Source organism: Hyaena hyaena, unplaced genomic scaffold (assembly GCF_003009895.1).
Source record: "Hyaena hyaena isolate Hyena2069 unplaced genomic scaffold, ASM300989v1 scaffold_456, whole genome shotgun sequence".
NCBI lineage: Eukaryota > Metazoa > Chordata > Mammalia > Carnivora > Hyaenidae > Hyaena > Hyaena hyaena.
In genome coordinates this window covers 38,375-55,181 of record NW_024081087.1, presented here as the reverse complement: position 1 = coordinate 55,181, position 16,807 = coordinate 38,375, and the positions used below count along the sequence as shown (strand labels likewise).

At 40.9% G+C, this 16,807-nt stretch overlaps 1 protein-coding gene across 2 annotated transcripts; it reads left to right on the top strand.

Moving 5' to 3' along the window:
• The first annotated feature begins 321 nt into the window (after window positions 1–321).
• On the top strand, window positions 322–9,528 carry LOC120246195 (high affinity immunoglobulin epsilon receptor subunit beta-like). 2 transcript variants are annotated; one of them, XM_039253594.1, is made up of 8 exons: window positions 322–445; window positions 3,055–3,120; window positions 3,534–3,690; window positions 4,111–4,242; window positions 4,869–4,925; window positions 5,826–5,969; window positions 7,541–7,642; window positions 8,867–9,528. In XM_039253594.1, exons 3-8 carry the CDS (start codon window positions 3,535–3,537, stop codon window positions 8,990–8,992), a joined length of 717 nt encoding a protein of 238 aa, XP_039109525.1. In that variant the 5' UTR covers window positions 322–445; window positions 3,055–3,120; window position 3,534; the 3' UTR covers window positions 8,993–9,528. The 2 variants fall into 2 exon arrangements, with proteins under 2 accessions (XP_039109525.1, XP_039109526.1); XM_039253595.1 differs by lacking the exon at window positions 3,055–3,120.
• Window positions 9,529–16,807: the final 7,279 nt, after the last annotated feature.

Below are 16,807 nucleotides of genomic sequence, written 5' to 3'. Positions count from 1 at the left end.
CAGAGAAGGGGGGCCAGGGTTTGAAGGCACCTTTTTTGATAGGGGCACCTTAAGAACGTAACTAGAATTAAACAGAGCTATTCACATAAATGTGATTTAGGGAGTTTGGGTCTAAATAAAAGAATCAAGTGGAAACAGATACAGTGGAGTACGTACCATCAAACAAGATCAGGAAACTGTTGAAATATCTCTGTTTCTGAGCGTGGTAGATTGTTGATTATCCTCCGATAATATTAAGGCTAGCTTATCTCTACCACCCTTGTATTTGACCTAAAGTTGAAAATAAAGAAGCCTAGAGTAACAATTCTACCATAACAATCTTTCTCCATAGAGGGTCAACGGCAGGGTTGACTGGGTCAACTCAATGAACGATATGAAACACAAGGTTGCAAACCAGGATAGCTTGTGACTTAACACCCACTAGCAACCTGGGATAGACATCAAGGTAGGCACAGCTCATTTTCGGTTTTATATATTTCTGGTTGAGTCTGGCAATGATTCTGTGCTTGAGCCTGGACTGAGGATCCACAAAATCCCTGGACTGGGAGCAGATCTGAGCTGGAAGAGTGAGGACCCAGGGAGGGGAAGAGAGAGCAGAAAATTCTTTCTCTACCAACTTGGCAGTCACTCTGTGCCAGTATTTTCTCTTACTATTATTTGTGTAGTAAAGATATAGGCACAGATAATATTTTTACAAATACTGTATCTACTGCCCGGAGTCCACAGACAGCAGCTTTTTGCCTCATTTGCTTAAATGTTATATAATTAAAAAATTAATAAATCATTGTAGGCAGAGTTAAAGCCTCAGCCCTGAGCTACTGGCCCATTTTCCTTCCTTCTGGATTCAAAGACAATCATTATTTTCCCCTTCCCAAACATGTAAGATTTTTACCACACAGATGTATATGTGTGCTCATACACATGATAGGGCAATGTTTTATTTTACAATTAGAGTTCTGAAAAATAAGATTATCATCTTCATCAGAAGCTGAATATACCTTTTTTTAACTTTGAAATACACAGACAGAAAGGTCTGTGGAGGCAAGAGAGTGATAGAAGTAATTCAGGAAGTTTCTAGAGCAGCATGTGCCACCCTTAATTTCTGTCCGTCCTTTGCATCAGAATTCATCATTTATCCATAAAAGTGTTACTTGATTTTGTTTTAAAATTTCAACAATAGATTCCAATCTTCCTTTCACTGTTTGCCATTAATTTATTTAAAAAGTAAAGGATGTTCTCCTGTTATATTCCAAGTGATGTTCTAGAAGCTAAAGAAACAAAGATCAAGAAAATCTCGTATACTAGCATGTCAGTCAGAAAATGAAACATTTTGCCACTACTTTTTATATTTGACTTAATATATTATGTAGTTGATTTAAACTTTAGAAGAGAGGCGTTTCAGTGAGGGTGGCATAATCTGATAATCTATGTATTTTTAGTGACAATGTAAATAGATAAAATCTTTTGGCATGGAATTTGGGATCTGTAACGCATGCTCTTATCCTTATGCTTTGATCTAGTAATCCCATAAAAGGGAGTTTATAAATATAAATGTTAAATGCATACTTATTTACAGTAACAAAAATAGGTCACTTAAAACATATATGGCATCTAGGGGCACCTGAGAGGCTCAGTCGGTTAAGCGTCCAACTTCAGCTCAGGTCATGATCTCATCGTTCGTGGGTTCAAACCCCATGTTGGGCCCTGTGCTGACAGCTGAGAGGCTGGAGCCTGATTGGGATTCTCTGTCTCCCTCTCTCTGCGCCCCTCCCTTGCTTCTGTTCTCTCTCTGAAGAGTAAATAAATAGAAATTTAAAATATACATTTATGGCATCTTGAAAACGCTTAGTAGATCATACCATTATTCTTTTTTAAAAAATTGTGCAAACACTGCTAGGAATTTACCCAAGGGGTACAGAAATGCTGAGGCATAGGAGCACATGTACCCCAATGTTCATAGCAGCACTCTCCACAATAGCTAAAACATGGAAAGAGCCTAAGTGTCCATCAACAGACGAATGGATCAAGAAGATGTGGTTTATCTATACCATGGAATACTACATGGCAATGAGAAACAATGAAATCTGGCCATGTGTAGCAACATGGATGGACCCTGAGGGTGTTATGCTGAGCGAAATAAGTCAGGCAGAGAAGGACAAATACCATATGTTTGCACGTATAGGAGGATTAGGAGGAACTTGACGGAGGAACAAGGGGGAGAAGAAGGGCGGAAATGGTGGGGGAAAGGGAGAGAGGCAAACCATGAGAGACTCTTGAATACTGACAAAAACTGAGGACTGATGGATGTGGGGGGGAGGGGGGATGGGCATGGAGGAGGGCACTTGTGGGGATGAGCACTGGGTGTTATGTGGAAACTAATTTGACAATAAACTATTTGTAAAAAAGAAAAAAAAATTGTGCAAACAGAAAAGTGATAATTAACAGACACTTGGATAGATTTTTAATACATAATGTGAGTGTAAAACATTTAGAGACAAGAGTGCACATAAATCATAATTAAACTTTCAAAGGCCATTTTTGTACATCAGCAAATACTGGAATGGAATGAAGGCAAATACTGCTAGTTGTGTCCAGTTAACTTTTCTCTATTTTTTCACAATCTTATAATGCATTAACATGTTAGACACAGAAAAATAGTATAGCTTTCTGAAAGAAAAAAAAGTAATGTAGGCTTAGAAGGAAAGGTCAGTCGAGTGAAATCCGTTCTGTTGTATGCTAAAAATGGATCATATTGAAATTTTAGGCAACGATACGGAGAATTCATAGGAAAACTTAAATTGCTCTATTCTGAGGAGAAAAAAAATTAACTAGAAACACGCATCACGTTTCAGATTATTAAATAACTTCAATGAATTGTCTCAATAACATTACGTCAGAAGATCCTTATGAGGTCTAAATCACAGCTGAAGAAATAGAAACTCAGAGAATGTATGTGAATTGTCTGAAGCCACTGTGCAAATAACTGGGGAAGTCGGGATTCATGCCCGGGTGTACCTGACCTTAAGGTATGCATTCTTTCCATCCAATCCACAGCTTCATTTTTTTTGCACATGTGTGAGAAACAACAGAGGTGTCCCCTCTACAGTGGGTTTCTGGAAAGTGAGTTCCTGGAAAGTGGTAATAAATCCAGTGGGTTTCTGGAAAGTGGTAATAAAGCTGTCCAAGTCTCTGTTGTATTCTTATCCCATCCCTGCCTGTCTCCCACTACTGTCCTCCAGAATTCCATATTCCGTTGATTCCATCCTGGAGAGCTGTAGAACCCCCCACCCCTCCCAGGCCTCAAGTAAGGGTTGCTTATCAATCCTTCAGATAGATTTGAGAGCCAGGTTAACAAGTTTTACATGTGATCCATTTTCCCAGTGCCTTCCCTTCCTATGAAATACAATCCTCTCAGGACTAGGAAGCACATGGCCGCTTTCTTTGAAACACCTCCCAGAAATGTGTGTGGCATTTTGCACACTGAGGGCAGTAGGGCTTAAGGAAGAACTTTGACTACATGTGGTGTCTTACAGAATGAGCCGTGTCGTTGCTACTGAGGGGATTGTGGAGGGCATTTCAGCAAATGAAATTCACAATGCGCAAGTGGGACAAGCAGATGCATCTGATTTAACTCAGCGTCTACACAGCAAGCTGCATGATTTCCTTAAAAAGAATCTGCAATCCCTGGGTGTAAGTTACCTTTAGTCCTATAGACATTTAGGGGTGAGTTATGGGAAATTAAATGGTCTAAAATTTTATTTGGGAGGAATTATTTTATGCCAGTTCACAAGATTGGGTAAAAAATGGGTGAGAAAATATATCTGGGAGTCCATTTAGGTCAGATGTTTTGGTTTGAAGGTGTTCCAGGCTCCCAGAGTTCAAATGGGATGTTTGTGCCCAAATATAATATTCCCATTAGGTAATAATCATCCACAGGGCTTGGTAAACCAACACCATTTCTTTGGATTTCACTCTTCCAAGATTATTTTTAAGAGCCAATGAAGGTGGAAAAGATAACATGTGATTCACACGTGACCTTGAGATTGAGGGAGAAAAGTCTGTAACAGAGAGAGTTTCTACTTTCCCCCTTGTATTTTTTTGTTCCTCCAGGTAGCTCAGATAATGATTGGCCTGAAATGTTTCTTATTTGGGATCATGGAGATTTTTTTTTACTGGCACTTGGACTTGAGGAATCTTTTATTCTGCTTTTATATTGGCTACCCATTCTGGGCTGCGGCATCTGTGAGTATATCTGTTTGAACTACTTTGGGAATCAAAGAAGCTATTTAGCAGTTATAAATAAAGGGAAAAGTGTATTTAATTAGTTTGTCCTCTCTTTTTATAGACAATGGCTGAGACTCTTTTTTAGACTTTTTTAGAGACACTGTGCCAAGTAGGTAGGGAATTTGTAAGAGAGAAGGTTACAACGGACCTTACCATCAGGACCAATTGTAAGTGTTTGGCAAAAAAAAAAAAAGTGCTCTTGAGTCCCATGCTCCCCACTTTGAAGGGAATCGTTCTTACCCGAGATGTTCCAGGTGTACTTTGAAAGCAAACGAACTTTCAGATTGGAATATATTTGGACAGATTAGGATGGGGGTGTACAGGGCAGAATCATTCATCCCATCCAACTCTATCACAGTCGATGGCATCTACCTTGAGCTCCTGCCTCACCTTCTTCCCACATCAATATTCTTCCATCCATATGCCTAAAATGGACCCAGATTCAACTCGGTTCAGTTCGATGATTTGTTCTTTAGGAATATTCTGTTGGACTGGGGCTCAGGTTAAGTCATCCAAGGTGGAGGTGGGTGATGGGGACAGGAAAGTGTTCTCCCCTGTTAATGTCTTCCCTGTCTTATGAACAGTTCATCATGTCTGGATCTTTGACCATCTCAAGTACAGAAAAACAAACAAAATTTCTGGTGAGTATCATTTTCCCTTTTGCTCACTTAATGAGTTAGTAAGAACAGTTTACTCTGACTCTCTAGAGGAGGCCAAAACAACACAAAATTTGGATATCCCAGTCTATTTCATTGACTTGCAACCTTTTCTTCAATCATCTATTTCATCGACTTGCACATTTTTCTTCAGCGATCCATTAACTCTTTAGAAAATGAGGCATACACTTAGTTTTTTTAAAGACAAGAATGTATCCTGGGTGCCTGGGTGGCTTAGTTGGTTAAGCGTTTGACTCTAGACTTCAACTCAGGTCAGGGTCTCACAGTTTGAGAGTTCAAACCCTGCATCAGGTTCTGTGTTGACGGTGCAGATTCTGCTTGGGACTCTCTCTCTCTCACTCTCTCTCTCTCTGTCCCTCCACCTCTTGCTCTCTCTCTTTCTCTAAGTAAATAAAAATTAAAATTAAAAACAAGAGGAGAAAGTATCCAACCGTCTGAATTTTAGCCTAGTAAGAAACAAAGTAAGGGAGTCTTTACATATAGATCCTTGTTTCAATGGTTGAAGGAGACATTTTGGAAGGCTAAAATGGAGAGGGGTGCATGTTTGCGTGTTTGTATCAGGGAGCTTCTAATTCAGGGTGGACATATTCAAGATCAGTCCTACCAGTGATATCAGAACAAGTAGAACACTCATAATGTTGGATCCATGGCCTTTCATTTCTGGGGGACCACTTAATTCCGCCTCTCCCATGATGTAGAGTGGGTTGCCAACCAACTGCTTCAGTAAAACAGGAAATTGAATTACTTATGAAGGACCCCTTACATTAGCCCACGGAGCCAGGGTGTGCCTCAAGGGTACTGCAGATGTGTCTGGAAACACAAAGGGTCCTGAGTATTTCTGTTAAATGTGCTATTCTCTTCCAGACTGGAGTCAGTATTGGAGCTAACATTATCAGCACACTACTTTCAAGCACTGGGATAATTCTTCTCTCAGTGAATTTAGTTGATGTATTCTTACTTGATTGCTTGGAGTTACCTGAGTGTTCATTGGTTAAATCTTTTATAACTGTAAGTACTAATTTGCTGGATGGTATGTTCACATGCGATGCTTGTTTTCAGGTACCTCAGCTTTCAGTGACTAAAGCCTACAATGAAGTTTCTAAATGTTTAAAAGTAACAGGAAAACAAACAAATAAATGTAATCATGAAATTTGTTTTAAAAACCTCAAAATGAAACAAAAACATGATTGCAGAATTGCAGGATTATGTGTGTGCATTTCTGTGTGTCATTTTAAGAACATGTACTTTTATTCTTCCAAATTTTCTCTGATAAACATGTGCTGTTCTAAAAAGAAAATGATAAAAAGACAGCTTATAGATCAGTGTGCCCAGAGAGGAGGGAGTGAGCTGCAGCATTAATTGAGGATTGGCCTCTGGATTTCTGGTAGTGAAAATGATACAAAATTTGGGAGCTGGTCTGAGTCCTTTTAATGTTAATTTAAAAGACCAATGGATGGGGCGCCTGGGTGGCTTAGTCGGTTAAGCGTCCGACTTTTGCTTAGGTCATGATCTCGCGGGCCGTGGGTTCGAGCCCCGCGTCGGGCCCTGTGCTGACTGCCAGCTCGGAGCCTGGAGCCTGTTTCAGTCTGTGACTCCCTCTCTCTCTGACCCTCCCCTGCTCACGCTGTCTCTCTCTCTCTCTCTCCTAGAAATAAATAAAACATTAAAAAAAATTAAAAAAAAAAAAAAAAGACCAATGGAAGGGCACCTGGGTGGCTCAGTCAGTTAAGCATCCGACTTCGGCTCAGGTCATGACCTCACGGTTCGTGGGTTTGAGCCCCGCATCAGGCTCTGTGCTGACAGCTAACTCAGAGCCTGGAGCCTGTTTAAGATTCTGTGTCTCCCTCTCTCTCTGACCCTTCTCTGCTTGTGCTCTCTCTCTCTCTCTATTTCTCACAAATAAATAAAAAACATTTTTTAAAAAAGCCCAATGTAGGGGCGCCTGGGTGGCTCAGTCAGTTGAGTGTCTGTCTCTTGATTTCAGCTCATGTCATGATCCTAGGCTCATGGGATCGAGATCCACATTGGGCTCTGCACTGAGTGTGGAGCCTTCTTGGGATTCTCTCTTTCTCTTCCTCTGCCCCTCTCTCCATGCTTTCTCTCTCTGTCTCAAAAATTAAAAATTAAAAAAAAAGTAAAAGACCAATGGAATGCTAGTAAATCCATCCTTTCTGTGAGTAAAGTTGAGTCACATGACGTTTGTGTATGTGTATGAATGTGCGTGTGTGTGTGTGAGAAAGAGAGAGAGAAGTCGTCGTGTGTTCAGTGTTTGACCAATACGTGTGAAGAAATGGCTGAAATGGGAGCAACTAACTCTAGAATGGCAAGAGAGTTCTTTTGCAGAGCTCTGCCATTTAGAATTCCTATAACTCATATTTGTGTCTGTAGGAGTTTACTTATGGCTGCTCACTGAGGCCAGGTTTGTGTCAGACCCAATATGGTGCCTTTACCAGAATGTGCGTATCTTGGATAGGAAGTGCACTGTTCTGCAAAATATCCACCAATCCCGGCTCCTTGCCCCCGGACAGCCAGGATGTGCACACTGCAGGCTAAATTCTTGCTCCTCTTCTCTTCCATAGAGTATTGTGATCCTTCAGATGATACTGACTTGTGTGGAGATTTTTATTTCGTTCTCACTCTGTGGGCTCACTTATACCGTGGATGGCAATGAGGTCAGCTGGGTGAGTAGCTTTTTCTATGGAGAAGGTGAGGCAGCATTTAAAGCATCACGAAGAATCATATGTGCTAAGTGTTAACTTCAGTCTCTGGTTGACTAGAGAATTGGCAACAACGACAACAAAACACCCCCAAAAAATCCCTCTTAATGGCAAGATGGGAGATAGGAAGTTAGAGAACAACAGTTACGTGTTGCATTCACCAGCCACTCATTTTCTAAATAGTCCTTTGTACAGACACTTCATTCATAGTCAGTTTCCCTCATTCCACACGTTTATTTCTTATTCATCCCTCTAAGATGTACTGAACACGTAATATATTTACTGTGTTGTGCGATAGGGAAACAGCAGCTTTTCCCATATCTTCAACAATTTGCCCATAATTGAATAAACGCTTAACGACAAAAATAGCAGCCAAGTAAGAAATACAATAGCTCTACACATACGTGTGATTTTGATATTAATTCCACACCTCATAACTTTTCATGGAATCCCATCAGTCATTCACACCCCAACATGTTCATGTGCTCATGCACACAGACATATTCGTGCGTGTGTATGTAGTCTCCCACATTGTCACATGTGCGTTCCTCCATCATAGATTCCGTAAAGCCCTCATAAATGGTTGGCCTTGCTACATCTGAAATTTATCACACTGATATTTCTGTTTCCATGTCCCTAGGACAAAAGAGATGGGGATATATCTCGTGTTAATGGATAGCATTTTATGATTTTTTTATGGAATGAATGACCCTCTCTCTTACTACTACTCAAACTCCTGTAGATGCTGGCATGGACTGTTGGCTACATAAATACCTGACAAGATCATTGAAAAGATGTATTTTACGGTAGTTCCAGACGTGGCTGGAATTGCCCTATCTCTGCCAAGGCTGTCGTGAAAACATTGGCTGGTCAGGGTGTTTCAGCTTTGGCACTATTGACATTTTGAATGAATAATTATGTGTGGCGGGGGTCATGATCTGGGCATCGCCAGATGTTTAGCAACATCCTTGGCCTCTATCTGTTAGATGTCAATCACTTCTCCCACCCCCAATTTTGACAACCAAAATGTCTTCTGACATTGCTAAATATCCCCTGGAGGGTAAAAGTACCACCAGTTGAGAATCAGTGGGCTACACAGAGCATTGCAGCAAGGCACTTACAAGATCAGATAAAAATCACTGAAAAGCCTGGTAAATAATTGTAGATGTGATGATGTCCTATTTCTAGGCTTCTGCACTAAGCTGCTTGATCAGATCGCATTCTGAAGATCCTTACCAAGACTTACTGACTCAACATGAAATTTATGAAGACTTAGTGCTCCAAGACATAGACCTTGTTCACTCTGATTCATGAGACATCATTTTAACATTTTTTATCACACCAGTGCATCGTGGATCCAAGATGGCAACCAAAGACAGATCTTCTGATAGGAATCTTATACAAATACCCTGCTCCCCATGTCTTTTATTATGCAATTTCATGCACACACACACACACACACACACACACACACAATTATCACGTATATGTGCTTAATTTCATAGTTGACCAGCAAATACCAGTATTAGCATTCCATGACCTAATAGACCTCTTTTCATTCGGATGCTCTATTACTATTTTTAAGCAAATTTTAGTTCTTAGGCTTCAGAGAGGAATTTGTTGTTACCCACTTGCCCCTTCCTAGAAACAGTACTGCCCTCTGGGTTGACAGTTTATTCAAGTGAAAAATCTTTGTACAAATAGTTTGGGTAAGTAGTGGCATACTATCCAACACTGGGTCCAATCTAAGTTCCTTTGACTGTTGAATGTAGCAGCTCTCCCTTGCTGGTATCAAGGTGAATTTGAGAAAATATAATGCAATACAAAATGCATACTAGCACACTCTAATGTATGACATATAATAAAAATCTAATGCAACCTCATTATTACCTGAATGCAGATTTAATCACTCTACTGCTCAATCAGTTGTTTTTTTGTTTTTTGTTTTTTTATTTTTTAAATTAATGTTGCTTTCTTCTTGGTGACTATGTATCACAGTGGGTTTTTGTTTTTGTTTTATAAGGCACTATCCAGGGTTTGGTTTTTCAACAGCAGATTTTGAGATTAGGATTTGTGTGTCTATTTTTTAAGAAGTGAAGAAAAGCATCAGTAGGGAGGAAGAGAAGATAGAAGATAGTCAGATGAAGATGGCAGGGAGAGCCTGCTCAGGCTGCCATAAAAGAATACCACAGAATCAATGACAGAAATTTATTTACTCACAGCTCGGGAGGCTGGAAGTCCAAGATCAAGGTGTCAGGTGGGTTGCTTTCTCTGAGGTCTCTTTTCCTTGTTTGTATATTGCTGTCTTCTTGCTGTGTCCTCAATGGTCTTTCCCGTGTATGTCCGTGTCCTGTGTCCTAACCCTCCTATTATAAGGACACCAGTCACGATTGTATTGCATAAAATATGACCTCATTTTATCCTAATTAGCTCTTTGAAAGACACTCTCTTCAAATACAATCCCCTCCTGAGGTATTGAGGATCAGAACTTTAACAGATACATTTTAGGAGGACACAAGTCAGCCCATAACAAGAAAATACAACCAGTAAAACGTACATTAGCAAGCCAGTTCCAACTGTATGCAAAGTGGATTTTAGTTTAGAAGGAAAAATCTAGGAACTGTATTTATATATCAACTCCTAGCTGTCACTGTTTGAAAGCTGTTCTCGGGAAGTATAAAGTCCCTGGCAATATCTTCCTGCCATGCACATATATAGGACCTGCCTCTCTGGGGTTGGAGAAAGTCCTCAGGCAAAGAATCTAGAGTGTACTCTAGAAACAAGGTCTGTGAGACATGGGTGGGTCAGCGAACAAACAGCACTGGCCAAATCGTGTCTTGCTCAACTACACTCATTTCCTACACTAGAGTCTTTTTTCACATGAAATCTTCTTTAAAAAAAAAAAAAAAAAGATATTGCAATAGAGGAACAGGTGATGGTATCCAGAGCTACAGTCATTCTGAAGCTTCAATAGTATCCATCAATTCCTTCTTTTAAGCTCCATGTTAGATTCCACTCACCCTCACCCAGGACTTCTGATGTCTCAATTTCTTTTCCATCGGGGCAGCCCAGGCATCCCCCTGTGGGAGGTCTGAGCCTCTGGTTTCATGCGTTCTCCAGGCTGTGGTTGTTCCATTTACTTATTTGTGGTTTTTACGAGACATGGAAGTCTCAGGAGGCATGCTGGTGAATCCCATGAGTTCCTGACATAATTCTCTACCGTCCTATTATTTAAGAGCAATACTAATTCCTCAAAGTGTATCTTCTATACACTATCTTCTTTCATTTTCTTCTGATTCACTGGTTTGAAGATTCCAAAATGACTCACTGTTACTAGTTTTGGTGGAAGCCTTACGGTGTCCCTGGTAAATGCATCACCCCTGCCTCGTAGGAACCAACACTCAATTTCAGCAGAGGTTAAACTTCCAGGAACAAAAGCATAAACTGTACAAATGGATCATTGAGATTTTTCAGGGGCACCTGGGTGGCTCAGTCGGTTAAGCATCCGACTTCAGCTCAGGTCATGATCTCACAGCTCATGGGTTCGAGCCCTGCGTCGGGTTCTGTGCAGCTCAGACAGCTCAGAGCCTGGAGCCTGCTTCAGATTCTGTGTCTCCCTCTCTCTCTGCCCCTCCCCTGCTCACGCTGTCTCTCTCTCTCTCTCTCTCAGAAATAAATAAAACATTTTAAAAAAGAGATTTTTCATAAGAGGGGTCACTATCCACTAGGGTTATAACAACACATAATAGCCACTGGCTCAGAGATACATATAGCAGTGTAAAGGACAAAGCCTCAATTCCCCAGAGTATGACAGTGTCTTGCTGTATATTTAAGAAGTCATTCTGGCATGCTATCAAGAAGAAATTAAGAATTTCTGTTCATCAAAGGACATTCTTGGGACAATGGAAACAGAGGCCACTGACTGGGAGAAAATATTTATAAAGCATATATTTGATAATATTCATGTATCCAGGATACATAAAGAACTCCCAAAACTCAGGGCGCATTGGTGGCCCAGTCAGTTAAGCATCTGACTTCAGCTCAGGTCATGATCTCATGGTGGGTGAGTTCGAGCCTCAGGTTGGACTCTGTGGTGACAGCTCAGAGCCTGGAGCCTGCTTCAGATTCTATGTCTCCCTCTCTCTCTCTCAAAAATGAATAAAAACATTAAGAAAAAAAAGAACTCTCAAAACTCAATAACAAAATAGCAAACAACCCTAGTAATACATGTGAAAAATAACTGAAGACACTTCACCAGAGAAGATACAGTGATTACAAATAAGCACATGATAAGGTACTCAATATCACTGGTTGTGAAGAAATGCAAATTAAGGGCACCTGGGTGGCTCAGCTGGATAAGCATTCGACTTCAGCACAGATCATGATCTCACCGTTCCTGGGTTCGAGAGCCCATCAGGCTCTGTGCTGACAGCTCAGAGCCTGGATCCTGCTGCGCATTCTGTGTATTCCCCTGGCCCCCCAGCCTCTGCCCCTCTCCTGCTCGTTCTCTCTCTCTCTCTCTCTCTCTCTCTCTCTCTCAAATAAATAAACATTAAGAAAAAAATTTTTTAATGCAAATTAAAACACAAGTTTCTTTTATACTCCTATCAGAATGGCTAAAATTAAAAAGACTGATCACAACAAGTATTGGCAAGAATGTGGAGAATAGAGAGGCACCTGGGCTGCTCAGTCAGTTAAGACTCTGACTTCGGCTCAGGTCGTGATCTCACATTCGTGGGTTCGAGCCCCACGTCAGGCTCTGTGCTGACAGCTCAGAGAATGGAGCCTGCTTTGGATTCTGTATCTATCTGTCTCTCTGCCCCTCCCCTCTCATGCTCTGTCTCTCTCTGTCTCAAAAATAAATAAAACATTAAAAAAAATTAAGAATGTGGAAGGCAGAGAAGGACAAATATCATATGTGTGCACGTATAGGAGGATTAGGAGGAACTTAACAGAGGACCAAGGGGGAGAAGAAGGGAGGAAATGGTGGGGGAAAGGGAGAGAGGCAAACCATGAGAGACTCTTGAATGCTGACAAAAACTGAGAACTGATGGATGTAGGGGGGAGGGGGGATGGGCATGGAGGAGGGCACTCGTGGGGATGAGCACTGGGTGTTATGTGGAAACTAATTTGACAATAAACTATTTGTAAAATAAAATAAAATAAAATAAAATAAAATAAAATAAATAGCTTCATAAAAAGAGAAAAAAAAATTAAGAATGTGGAGAATAGAAACCCTCATACACAGCTGGTGGGAATGTGAAATGATCCAATCACACTGGAAAACATTCTGGCAGTTTCTTAAAACCGTGAACACATACTGATCACCCAGATGCTGCACTCTTGGGTAAATGCCCAAGAGAAATAAAGTTATATGTTAACATAAAGGCTGTACACAAACATTCATAACCGCTTTATTTGTAATAGCCCATAACTAGAAACACTTCCAGTGTCTTTTAACAAGTAAATGAATAAACAGATTGTGGTGTATCCAAACAGCAGGATACTACCACCAAGCAATAAAAAGGAATTCAGAAATCACCCCTTGTCACTTGTAACCAAGAACATGCTCTTTCCTGGTATGTGAGACAGCATTACAATCTGGCTGGATAGCTCAAAAAGTATGGATTCAGACTCCAAGTCTTCCTCATATTACTAGACCCAGATTGCTCAGCCCTGTGTTTCTAGCAAAATGGTGGAGGTTAGGTCATATCAGGTTACAACCCACCCACTCTCCGATCTAGAGAGTGAGATCTTATCACACCCCACTTTTGTTCCCCAAGCTCATTTCATGCTAGAGGAAAACAGTTCTCCAAATAACCAGCCAACAGAGAGAAGCTATCTCTGCACCAAGACTACTCACTCAGGGTGGGTCTCCATAAGGCACGTTATTGACTCTCTAAGAGAATGAGAAGTGGAAATTAGCTTGTGCAACTAAGAGATGGCAAATGCTACTTTTAAATCTTCTGTGTTCCTCAGTGCAGATGAGGTACCCTGGAAGGTTCCCCTTTTAGGGCCTAATCTGATTATGTCAGATGAGTATATAAGATTGTTTAACTCTCGTGAGCAAATCATGCCATCCATCAGCTACAAACTATTTCACAACCAAGTAAACAGGGCATACTAGTCTTCTAAGATATCTTCTATCTTTGGGCTGTCCCTTGAACCAGGCCTGCTTTCAGCATTGATCTTTTATAGAGTTTTCAAGATACAACAACAACTCAATTAAAAGTAAAACAAACCATTAATCAGAGATCCCAGTGAGTTACAGCTAAATTTTTAATTAATTATCTATCTAAAATAGGAAACGTTTTCAAAATGAAAATTGCTAGAGGAAAAAAGTCAAAACAAAACAAAACAAAACCAAAGGGCTATTTCTGAAGACCTATCATTCTGGAAATCAAATGACATTTCCTTAAGAAATAATGAATAATATTATTGAGTGCCAAGATTCATCCTAAGGGTTTCAAATCTATTAAATGAATCAATCCTCACAACTCTTATTAGAGTTGTGCCTATAAACATTGCTTTTATCAGTTCGGAACAAGAAATCTAGAGAAGTCAAGTGCCTGGCACAAAATACGCAGAGAGTAGAAAATGGTGTGATGAGGGTAGACCCTGAAACAGATATATGGAAGTCTAACTCCTTACACGTAATAGAAATTCATTTCTCAGGCACACAATAATTCACACTGGGCACCCCTGGCCAGAGGCTGCTCTGGCCCAGGTTGTGACCCAGTGACCCTGCCTTCTTCCATTTGGTCTTCACCATTCCTTAGAGCCCTGTTTGTATGTGTAGTAAACTGTAAGGAAGACACAACAAAGGAGGCCACCACGGAAGTCCATGCACCAGACCTGTCAGTAATGTTCCAGGATGTGGTCTCAGAACAGAACTACCTGCAGAGGATGCTAAAAGGTAGTTAACTCTGTGTCCAGAATGGAGAGCAAAATCGATTCCAGGCAAGAACAAGTTTTCTCCGCCATCTGTAATTCTAGTGGCAAAATTACCCACTGGCATTTTTCCCATCTCAAAACATACTTACTTTTCTCATCAAAAGAAATAGCTCTACCCAGTCAATGTACTCGTCTCGAAAACTGGGACCTTTGGGTGTATGTAGTCTGCTTCATCTGTTCCGGCCATGATTCCTCACAGTCAGAGTCCTGTGAATTAAAAACAGCAGCAACAACAAAAAAATCCGTGTATTTTCCATCACCCCCGACTCTAATTCATGTATATTCAAGGGTGGGAAACCACAATTCCAAAAAGAGGAATGGAAAACATGCACATGTCCTTGGTCTACAATAATAATGGAACTCTGTAGGGTCAGTGTCATGACCACTCCCTATGCCGTCAGTTAACAGTGTGGAATGAGCTTCTGGTCCATTGTCTCTTGGGCCCTGGCTTAAGTGTGGGCTGGATACAAACCCAATCAGTCTGGCTCCGATCCTATTACAGGAGACAAATAACAGACACGTATGTATATTGATCTCAGGAATGATTTCCTCTGAGATAAAAAAAAGGACCTGTCACCTGCCTTATGAGAATACAAAAAACAGATAATATATCTACGCACATTAGATACGTGCAGAGATGAGAAGAATCTCTCAGTTTGAATATGCAAAGACTATCTGTAAGGAAATAGTGTTCTCCTGTGACTAATCTCATTTTCCTTCCTCAATTTTTAGTCAAGCCTGACTTTCTCTTAAGTCCTGCAATTAAAGGTACACACACGGAAGCAGTGGAGAAGGACTTTTAAAAGAATGAGCCCTGGAATCAGCTGCTAATGCAGTTAATCTGTGATCTTGGAAAATTCCTTATTATCTCCATGGCCTCTAGAAGAAGACAATAGTGGACCTGTATGAGAAGGCTGTTTTGAGGAAAAATGAGGTTTTTGTCTACAAGGTACATTTTGTCTGCAAGGTACTTTATATATACATCTACCAAGCCTGGCATACGCTACCAGCTCAGTGAGTATTAGCCAATATTCTATCGACCTGATACTAACTCCCTATTTTGCCCTAGTCTCTGCTTTATTTAAATTCCTATTAAAATACATATGAGCTGAAACATCATGTGAAGTGAAAGAAACCAGACGTATTGTGTGACTCCATGCATATGAAGTATGCAGAACAGGTAAACTCGCATAGACCACGTGGATTGGTGGTTGTCAGGGCCTGAGGGTGGGGAGGAATGGGGGAGAAACTACTTCCTGGGTACATGGTTTTATTGTGCAGTGACATAACCAGGTAGAGGTGAAGGCTCTGTGACATTGTGAATGTAGTAAATGCCACTGAACTTTTCAATTTAACATGGTTACGTTTATGTGAATTTTGCTTCAATAAATTGAAAAAAAAAACACCACAGTATGGGCTTGGTTAGAAGTTGCTCTTGGATTCGATACTGGAGAAGACATGAAAGGAAACATTGATGGATGATGGAGCCTTCCCAGATGGTGGCCCTTCGTCCTCCCTGGAGGGGGGGAAGGGAGGTGGGGGGAGGGGGAGGAGTCCAAGCATCTGAAGTCATGCCTACAGGCTCCCACATCCCTGCACTGCACCAGCATAAGAACACGCCCAGGCATTGCTCAAATCTGTGCCTCCTGGTTCTCCCAGTATGAATTCCTTGGTTTTGCCATTTCACCCTCTCCCTTTCTATCTTGAACCCCCAATCTTGCCCTCAGCTGTCATCCTTGGGGATTTGCATTCTTGCTTGGCATGCTTCTCCCTGACCCAGGCTCAGCTTCTAACATGGTCTGTTCGTGCCATCCAGTGACCAAAGTTGTTAGCTCCGCCTACAGGAATTTTTCTTTCTTTCTTTCTTTCTTTCTTTCTTTCTTTCTTTCTTTCTTTCTTTCTTTCTTTCTTTCTTTCTTTTTTTAGCAGAAAGTCTGGATGAAAACAGGAAGTTAGGGAAGACCCAGGTTAATGCAATGATTTCTCATTCTTTTACTACATCTGTTTTAAGATTTTTAAAAAATGTTTTTAATGTTTATTCATTTTTGAGACACAAGAGAGACAGCGTGAGTGGAGAAGGGAAGAGAGGAAAACACAGCATGCAAAGCAGGCTCCACGTTCTGAGCTGTCAGGACAGAGCCCAACGCAGGGCTCCAACCCACGAACCGTAAGATC

What these genes read in the sequence shown, in the direction of transcription:
- LOC120246195 (XM_039253595.1), top strand. Translation starts at nt 3,535, where the DNA reads ATGAGCCGTGTCGTTGCTACTGAGGGGATTGTGGAGGGCATTTCAGCA. An exon ending in CATTCTGGGCTGCGGCATCT is followed by an intron (nt 4,243 to 4,868) that starts GTGAGTATATCT and finishes TCTTATGAACAG; the next exon opens with TTCATCATGTCTGGATCTTT. An exon ending in AAAAACAAACAAAATTTCTG is followed by an intron (nt 4,926 to 5,825) that starts GTGAGTATCATT and finishes ATTCTCTTCCAG; the next exon opens with ACTGGAGTCAGTATTGGAGC.